General features: G+C 31.6%; 1 protein-coding gene and 1 non-coding gene across 2 annotated transcripts; one reads left to right on the plus strand and one right to left on the minus strand.

Moving 5' to 3' along the window:
- Nucleotides 1-4,048: 4,048 nt before the first annotated feature.
- LOC125847539 (uncharacterized) lies at nucleotides 4,049-6,974 on the plus strand. The gene is made up of 4 exons (XM_049527150.1): nucleotides 4,049-4,134; nucleotides 5,297-5,923; nucleotides 6,002-6,177; nucleotides 6,257-6,974. Exons 1-4 carry the CDS (start codon nucleotides 4,130-4,132, stop codon nucleotides 6,853-6,855), a joined length of 1,407 nt encoding a protein of 468 aa, XP_049383107.1. The 5' UTR covers nucleotides 4,049-4,129; the 3' UTR covers nucleotides 6,856-6,974.
- Nucleotides 6,975-7,163: 189 nt separating this feature from the next.
- On the minus strand, nucleotides 7,164-7,235 carry TRNAD-GUC (transfer RNA aspartic acid (anticodon GUC)). Its single transcript has one exon. It is a non-coding gene; the product is annotated as a tRNA-Asp (tRNA).
- Between the last annotated feature and the right edge of the window lie 2,608 nt (nucleotides 7,236-9,843).

The raw sequence follows: 9,843 nt of genomic DNA on the forward strand, positions 1-9,843 counted from the left end.
CTGTTGCGCTTAAAAAGGAATAGAAACGTCAATTAAATATCAAATTCATAAATCATGCAATTACATTGTTTTCACTGCTAATCAATATCTCCCAAAGCGTAACAACATCAAAAAATTCAAATTTCAAATTTCATCTCCAAAATTTTCAAAAAAAATTCAATTTCGATTCAAAATCATTGAAAATTGAGTTGATACATCATGAATATCTCCATTTTGTTGAGATTCAAGAATATGAGAAAGTGAGGTAAGTTGAATCAGCCGTTGCGGCTTGGAGATCGATGATTTGAGAAAAATTTGGAGATATGAGACATTACAGAGACGAGTGTTGCTTTATCCTTATACAATTGTTTGAAGATCCTCTCGATTTTTATTCAGAATTGTCAAAAAAAAATTGAGATTCAAAATTCTTCTCTCAGTTCATCGAAGATCCTTTCATTTTTGATTCAAAATTATCGAAAAAAAATTGAGATTCAAAAATCTTCTCCCAGTTTATCAAAGATCCTTTCAATTTTGATTCAGAATTGTCAAATTTTTTGAGAAGATACATCATTAATATCTTTGTTAGTGTACTTGGAGGAGAAGAAATATGAGCGAAAATTTGCAATGTATCTAGTATACATTGATACAACACATAAAAAAGCTGGAGAGATGTTGTGTAGTCGTTTTTTTGTGAATAGTTGTATCATTGGTTATTGTAATGTATCTGGTACATGTTATAAGATGGTTACGAAATTGTGCCGATATGTGTTAGTTTGTTGTTACAATTTGATACATAATAAAGTAGTCAACATTGTCACTGTTATGTATCATATACCCAAGGGCGGACCTAAGTTGTGTCGAGGGGGTTCACCCGAACCTCCTCGGTCAAAAAATTACGTTATATATATAGGGCTAAATTCTGATTTTATGTGTACATATATTAAAATGAACCCCCTGAAAATAAGTGAGAAGCTTTAGCTCAATGGATAAGGGGTTCAACAATGGCTTTTATGTCGTGAGTTTGAATCTCATGCGCAACAATTCCTCTTCTCTTATTTTTTACCCTTTTAAATGCATGGAATTGGGCTCAACTTTTGGGCTTGGATCATCTTCTCTTTTTCTAATTTGTTTTTGTTTAAATTTATTAGACACATTTTTTTTTATTCGTCTTATATCTATTAGTCATTTTATTTCAACATAATTTTATGTACAACTCTTTAAAAATAATGAATTATATATATAAAGATAAATTAGATGTAATTGAATGAAGAAACTAAAAATCGTCAATATCCTTTTAATAATATATATTTAATAGAATTCATGGAATTTCTTTTCTATTTTTTCAATTCTATTTTAGAGAGATGGAAACTAAATTTATTTGATTTATTCATCATTTTTTTTCAACAAGTGATGACTAACCTAGTAAATTAAACTACATGAACTAAAAAATTGACGATGCCATTTATTTATCTTCTGAATATGCATTATAATATTAGTAAATCTATACTTACATACTTTTAGAGAATCTTGATAATTTTCCTAGTAATATGTGTTTGAATGGATACTAATTTTAAAAATTTTAAAATGCAAAATAAAGTAAAACATTACAAAATAAAAGTATAAAAATTACAAGAAATTTTAAGAATGTTCAATGGAGCAGGGTAAAAGTAGGAAGAAATGCTTAATGTGGTACGATAAGGTAATAAATTTAGCGGGTTAAGGTAAATATTTTTCTTCTCCATCTCGCTTTCTTTTTCATCCTTTAATTTTCACGTGTTTTAGGAATTAACTTATGTAATACAACTGATCCACTAATTTTTTTTATCAACGTAGCTTTGTTCTCAATATCTTTGATTAGTTTGGTGTTAACTTTTATCAACCAATGAGATACCTTTACAAAAAGCATGTCGGGGGTACTACGCTCACCGCGCACTTACATTACCACATGAACTTCTTCTTTAAATTTCGAACCCCCTGGGCTTAATTCCTGGATCCGCCACTACATATACCTATTATTGGAACTGATACATACTGCTCTAATTATAGAACGTTATGATTAATGTATCAAGATTATTTTTGGATAATATATACATATACATAGCCTTCTAAGTTGGATAAGATTGAACAAACATTAAAGATTGTAGATACATAACACACAACTGATTTGGTACTGTCTATATAACCTTTTAAATTTGAATAGGATTAAAGATACATTGTAGAACTTGATACATATAAATGATACATTAAGTAGTATGTATAAAGTACATTTATATTGAGCAGGATATATAAACACCGTAGATACATCGTTTCGTTGTTTATATCTATTTTTCATAAAAGTTTTCATCATCAAAATCTATATGTATCAGAAAATTGTGGATGAAAAAGCTAAAAAGATTTTATTTTAAAAAAAAACGATAATTCAAGAACTGGAAAGAAAAAAATTGATGAACAAATAGTTCTACCTCTTTAGGAACTTGAAATCGATGAACTGGAGAAAGAATATATTTGAAATTCAAAAATAGAATGATGAAGGTAACTACTGATCCGTGGGAGTGATTTCAGTCGTGAAATAGGAAAAAAAATTGATGGGTTAGAGGGCGGTGAGTTATGTATCTATAAAAGGAGAGAATGAGAGAAAAATAGAGATTTTTGTAATGTTTTAAAATGGTAGAAAATTTTAGAGAATATGAAAAGAAAGATTGTGTAGCTAAGTAATTTTTCCAATTTAAAACTTACTTAATAATAGTTATTTTTCAATCATAAAGCTAAAAATTGGCTAGCCCACACTACTTCAATGGGCCGTAGCTTAGGTTGATCTGCAAAATTTGCTGATGGTCCAAAGCCTAAATAGCTTAGCTTGGGATTAATTTGTAGCATGCTTAAAAAATCAGTGTTACAGATTATACATATGATTGGTCAGTATTTAGTGAAATTAACTGATGTTTTAAGCATGCTACAATATACATATGATTGGTCAGTATTTAGTGAAATTAACTGATGTTTTGGGTTTCAGATCTCAGTTTAAATTGTATGTACTTAACCATAATAATAACATATTTAGTATCGTTCCATAAGTGAGGTTTAAAATATACACATATTTTAGCCTTATCGGCTATCACTTGCACATTTCGTTATTTCTAAATTATAGTGCTATAACCGTAAAAAAAACTTATAATATATACATCGATTGGGTGTAAGCAATTTTTCACTTACTGTGTAAAAAAAGTTGTATGTATACTATCACCGTGGGAGCAGACCTAGTGCATTAGCTATATATAAGTATGTTGAAATCAAATAGTTTTGACTCAAATCACGTGCATGTATTAAACAATTCACTAATTAAAAATAAACTACAAACCCAATAAATCAAAGGACCTCTATTGTATAAGATGATATTATCCATATTACTAGTATCAGTCTTAACAAGACAGACGACATTTTGAATCATTGTAATTTTGTCATATATATTCATCAATTGTCCAAGCCTGCAAAACTCAATACTCCTACATATAAATAAAATAGGTAATTTTTCTATTAACAAAGCAATGTTATGTTGCTATTGGTTAAACTATAGTATATATTCATTGATTAGATTAATATTGAATATTCAATCTTCCTAAACTTCATAAATCTCATCACATCTGCTTAATTTCCTAAAGAAATTTCTCTGCTCCCACGTTAAATGGTTCCCTACCAAAACCCAAGCACGTGCGTTTACTCGACTTTATCAAATACATCCTCCCTTTCAATTTTAAATGACTTTTTTTAGCAGTAATTAATTAACAGTAAAAGCTCAATTGTTTAAAAATATATTTTTTTAGAGGCAATTAGCACTAAAGCCTATAACGATATTTGATTCATGGTAATTAACTAATATCGGCAAAGACTTTAATACTCTTTGTTAATGTACATATTTATTTTCATTAAAAGTTAGTTTTGTTATAGTGTTTTTTTTATACATACTAAATTAATATTTAATTTAGAACTATAAGATTTAAAGATTTTTTTTTTTTATATTCTTAAACTTTGTGTCAAGTTGGGAATAGGATATTAAGTTTATGAACCCAATGGGGAAGAGGACCGTTGACCTCTTCTTTGGGATTTCCTCCTCCAATTTTTGGATCCAAAATTCTGCAAGTACTCAAGCATCATGAGGTTAGCTCCACTCTTTATTTTTGAAAATGGTAATTGTACCATTGATTATTTATACAGTTTATATATATTTTTGGAGTGATTATGGACTTTCCTCATGCTGTTTGATCGTTCATTTTTATACTCATTACACTATCTGAGAATATCGATTGCTTGTTGAACACTGTGAATTGCTTGAAAGTAGGATACTCCGAATTCGGGGATCAAAGGGTTTTCGAATAATGCTAAATAATCATGTCAAGTAATCAACTTGGTTACATTTTCTTTAATGCGGATTTGAACTAACCGTAGCATAAAAACAGATCAGAAGACAAAAAAATTCAATGCAGTTATACATATATGTCATAAACTGACTTGTATAGTTTCTTGTTATATCATTATGCAAGTTGTAGTATGGAAAGATGTAGGCTAATCACTGAATACTGATCGCTTTAATTTTCATATGTAAGGGTTGGTGTCTACTATTAGATGTGAAATTATGAGAATTGCTACTTTTTTTTTTTTGTAAAATTGGGGGCAGGGGATGAAGAAATGGAACCCTCATCAACAAGGTGAAAGTTCAGGTAGCCAACCAACTAACCAACTGAGCTACTAAGATTTCCCGTGAGAATTGGTATTTCCTTTAGTTTGAAAGGGATTTTCTGCTAAGGAAGAGACTTTCAATTTCTGTGAGTGGAATCCCATAAGTGGGGTCTGGGGAATGTAGAGTGTACGTAGACCTTATCAGTACCTCGTAGAGATAAAAAGGTTGTTTCCAAAAGACCTTCGGGTCAAGTGTAGCAAATCCAAGTACAATGGAGTAAGAAAACATAGCAACTAACAAGGGAAGCAGCGCCTGTGTTGTTGTGTCCAGCAGTTTGAAATTCAGACTTTGTAGGTTCATTGCTACTAGATGTTAATTTGTATTCTGAACTTTCATGCATATCTTGTAGAGTATCATGAGGCATTTATGGTTACTGAGCATGAAAGTTTGTTCTTTTATTAATGTCATATCCATGTAATTAAGATTTTGATCGTCAAATGATAAGAAATTACTTGCGATAAACAATGTTATCCCTCTTAGTTTTAGGTCTTTAAATATACTTAGAGAAGAATTCTGCATTTATATTTTATTACCTATATGTTCTTCTTATTCGATTTTAAAATGTTTATCGATCCATTACAGAACAAGGAGAGTATTTGGGATTTCTCTTCCCCTGATCATCATCAACATGGCAGCTATAATGGAGCGTGCTGACGAAAATCTCCTACCAGCTGTATACAAAGAAGTCAGTGAAACATTTAAGGCTGGTCCATCTGATCTTGGTTATCTCACATTCATAAGGAATTTCGTCCAGGGGATTGCATCGCCAGTGGCAGGTATTTTAGTTATAAACTATGACCGCCCCACTGTTCTTGCAATCGGTATCCTGTTCTGGTCCCTATCAACTGGTGCAGTCGGTGCTAGTAACTATTTTATGCAGGTTGGATTTTGGAGGGCAGTAAATGGATTTGGACTCGCAATTGTGATACCTGCACTCCAGTCATTTATAGCAGATAACTATATGGATGAGTCCAGAGGAACTGGATTTGGATTTCTTAGTCTTGTTGGAACTGTCGGTGGGATAGGAGGTGGAGCTATTGCTACTGTTATGGCTGGTTATAAATTCTGGGGCATTCCTGGATGGCGCTTTGCATTCGTCATGATGGCAACTTTCAGTATTTTTATTGCATTTCTTGTCTTTACATTTGTTGTTGATCCAAGAAAAAGAGCCAACATAGAGCATGGTAATACGAAAAACAGTAATGACAGGTACGGGTTGCTTGTTGTAGCTTCATTTCCTTTGCTCTAGTTAAACATCGTTTCACTCTTTTCGTGATCCTATTTTAGGGAGGGATTGATAGAGAAGGGAAATACCAATTCAATGTCGATTTGGATGGAGTCATGGACAGCAATGAAAGCTGTCATGAAAGTGAAAACGTTTCAGTTCATTGTTTTGCAAGGTTTGGTTGGGTCCTTACCATGGACAGCCATGGTTTTTTTTACGTTGTGGTTTGAATTAATTGGTGAGTAGCCTGCATTTCATGTTTTGAAGTTCATGACTGTCCATTGAGTTGATTATATAAACGTGAAATGATGATGCAGGTTTTGATCACAACAGTGCAGCAGCACTTGTCAGTCTATTTGCTGCAGGATGTGCGATAGGATCCTTTTTTGGTGGCGTAGTTGCAGATAGAATATCTCACACGTACCCTCATTCAGGGCGTATCATGTGTGCGCAATTTAGTTCTTTTATGGGCATACCATTCTCATGGTTCCTTCTTCGAATTGTCCCCCAGTCTGTGAGTAGCTACTACACATTTGCTGTGACATTATTCCTGATGGGGCTAACAATCAGCTGGAATTTTACTGCTTCAAATGGCCCCATGTTTGCAGAAGTTGTGCCTTCAAAACACAGGACCATGATTTATGCATTTGATCGCGCCTTTGAGGTCTCATTTTCATCCTTTGCAGCGCCAGTTGTAGGAATTCTCGCGGAGAAACTATATGGTTATGATACTAAGTCTGTTGATCCAGTGTTAGGATCTGCAAAAGAGGCCTTAGCATTGTCAAAAGGCCTCTTTTCAATGATGGCCCTGCCTTTCGGCTTGTGTGGTTTATTTTATACACCCTTGTATTGGACATTCAAGCAGGACCGAGAGAATGCAAGAATAGCCAGCATAAAAGAAACAGAGATGATATGACAATCACACTTCTTTACTTTTATTTGTTACAGTAGTTAATTAGTTCTTTTTTAGGAGTAGTAGTTGTCTCGCTACATGTAGGATCTAGGGAGGGACAAGATCACATTGGATCGTGTATGCAAACCTTATCTTGATTTACTTTTTGCGGCTTAAACTCGTGACCAACTACTTTTATCTTAACGTCAAGGATCCCCTTTCCCTTCTATTTTAAGGATTTCTTATCAACTATAAACGTATATTTTATCGGGCAATGAAACAGATACCAAGAAGATAGGCTCAAGAAGATTTTTCTAAAAAAATACAAAATACGCCGCTGCCGGGGATCGAACCCGGGTCACCCGCGTGACAGGCGGGAATACTTACCACTATACTACAACGACATCTTGTTGTTCAAGAATCGTACAGATATGTATTTATATACAGAATATTATCAATATCCATAATTTATCCTCACAAGTTGGGGATATTCACAGATTGGATAAAAACCAATCCAAAACCATTTTTATTTAGTTTGGTTTAGTTTTACATTTCTAAAAGTTGATAGTAATTGTTTTGGTTTTGTTCAAAAAAATCGAAGAAATAACTGAACTAACAAATTATATATTATTTTAATGATTTTTTTTATGCTAAAAATGCATCACTCTAATGAAAAAAATAAATTATGATGCATCTTTTATTTGTGCAACAATATCGTTAGCTTATACATTTTTCAATAAGTTTATGTTGTTAAGTACATTAGATTAGCTAACAAGAATTTAATCATAATTGGTGTTCTGGTACAAGAATTATAAGATCCAAAATGACACGTACATAATTCATTTCCTTTTAGGTGAATTGCTATCTTTTTTTTTTCCTCTTTTGAATGAATCATTCCTTTTATTTTCGTGTATGATTAATAACCAAATATCTTAATTGAAATCGATAACAACCATATCAATAAATGTATATTATATTCATTTGGCTCGATTTTAATAATTTAAAAATCGATCAAAATGTTTGATTTTGATTTTAATCAATATCCAATCCATCAAACACCCCTATTCACAAGTTGACTTGTAAGTGAGTTTTGAATATGAAACTCTATTGATTTTAAGGATTTAGGTTATACACCAAAATTGATATGTACTTTGTATTATTTTCATTATCAATTTATCGTCAATTCATGACTAATATACTGCAAAAGGAAACCAAAAGTGAACATGAAAAAGGTGAAAAAAGATCCCCTATATGACCCCATATCCTTGAGTTGCTTCCTCTTCATGATTCCACTTATAATTTTTCGTATCGGAGAAAATATCTTAAAAAATTATTCAATTATAAAAAAAAGTAATATAATAAGATCATTCAATTTACTGTTTTTCACTCTTCCTAATTTATCATTAATTTCCGGAAAAGGGCCAAAAATACCTCTGTACTATTCGAAAAGGTTTAAAAACTTCATCCATCTATTGGGCTAAAAATATCCCTCAATCAACCTTTTTAGTCGATTATTACCCTTTAAACTAACAACCTTATATTTTTTAAATATTATTATTATTAATTATTACGTGGCGTCTTTTTATTGGATAAAATTTAATTCCAACCCACCAAACTTNGATACTTAAACTAATAAAGTATCCGATTAAGCTGAATTGGGGGAAAATAAGGGATTTTTGTATTTTAGTAAAAGAGTAGGGAAATATTGAGAATAGGTAAAGTAATGTTGTGTACTTAAGTAATTTCTCCCTAAAAATATCCCTCAATCAACCTTTTTGGGCCACTATTACCCTTTAAACTAACAACCTTATATTTTTTAAATATTATTAATATTAATTATTGCGTGGCGTCTTTTCATTGGATAAAATTTAATTCCAACCCACCAAACTTTTTCCTACCCCCACCTTAACCCATATTGATATCCCTTGACCCAAACCCAATTACAAGATCCATTAGAAATAAAAAAGATTGAATTATCTCTTCTCCCTTAAACATACTATCCTATTTTTCTTCTTCCCCTTTTCTTATTAAGCGATTTCAAGATCAATTTCACCCAATTTATTTTAGCTTTAAACACATAATCTATTTTATCCCATTTACACGTTTCATTTGATCTTGCTGCTACTGATCCTCAATGCCACTCATTTATTGGTTCATCTTCTTGTTTCAATGTGCCAATCCAACTACCGTATAAATGTGTATGTATGTTGGTGTGTTTTAAAATCTTCAATGTACTGTCCATTTATGTAAAGTTTGGTACTATGTTGATTAATTTAATTTCTAACATGGATAATTTATTAAAATCTTTTTCTTATCTTCAATGTACTGTCCATTTTTCTTATCTTCAATGTACTGTCCATATTGATCTTGATAAAGATTGGTACTGTATAAAAAATTATTTTATCTTAATATGGGTTTGGGTCAAGGGGTGTCAATATGGGTCGGGTGGGGTAAAAGAAAGTTTGGTGGATTGGAATTAAACTTTATCCAATTGAAAGACGTCACGTAATAATTAATATTAATAATAATTAAAAAATATAAGATTGTCAGTTTAAAGGGTAATAGTGGACCAAAAAGATTGACTGAGGGTATTTTTAGCCCAATAGGTGGATAAGGGATATTTTTAAACCTTTTCGAATAGTACAGGGTATTTTTGGCCCTTTTCCGTTAAATAAATCCACTTTACCCCCTTGACATTTTGAGTTTGGGAAATGATAACCCCTTCGCATTTTGAATAGGACAAGTCCCTTAATCTTTTATCAATGGCTAGAAAAGAATTGAATTATTATATATATTTTTAAAATATAAAAAAACAATCCTTGGATTAAATAATACAATAACGAGATTATTTTCTAATCTCAAAATTTTAGCATTATTAAATAAAAATTACTCACTTACGAGGATGTTAGTGCAGAAATGTGGATGCTAATATGAATGTATGGATATACTAGGAGTAATAAGATTAGAAATGAGGTTATCCAGAGTGACATCCATGATGAACAAGATAAAAGA

Source organism: Solanum stenotomum, chromosome 12 (genome assembly GCF_019186545.1).
Source record: "Solanum stenotomum isolate F172 chromosome 12, ASM1918654v1, whole genome shotgun sequence".
NCBI lineage: Eukaryota > Viridiplantae > Streptophyta > Magnoliopsida > Solanales > Solanaceae > Solanum > Solanum stenotomum.

Excerpts from the sequence above, each read along its gene's own strand:
- LOC125847539 (XM_049527150.1), top strand. Across the intron at positions 5,924-6,001 it reads ACGAAAAACAGTAATGACAG|GGAGGGATTGATAGAGAAGG; the intron begins GTACGGGTTGCT and ends ATCCTATTTTAG. Across the intron at positions 6,178-6,256 it reads GTTGTGGTTTGAATTAATTG|GTTTTGATCACAACAGTGCA; the intron begins GTGAGTAGCCTG and ends ATGATGATGCAG.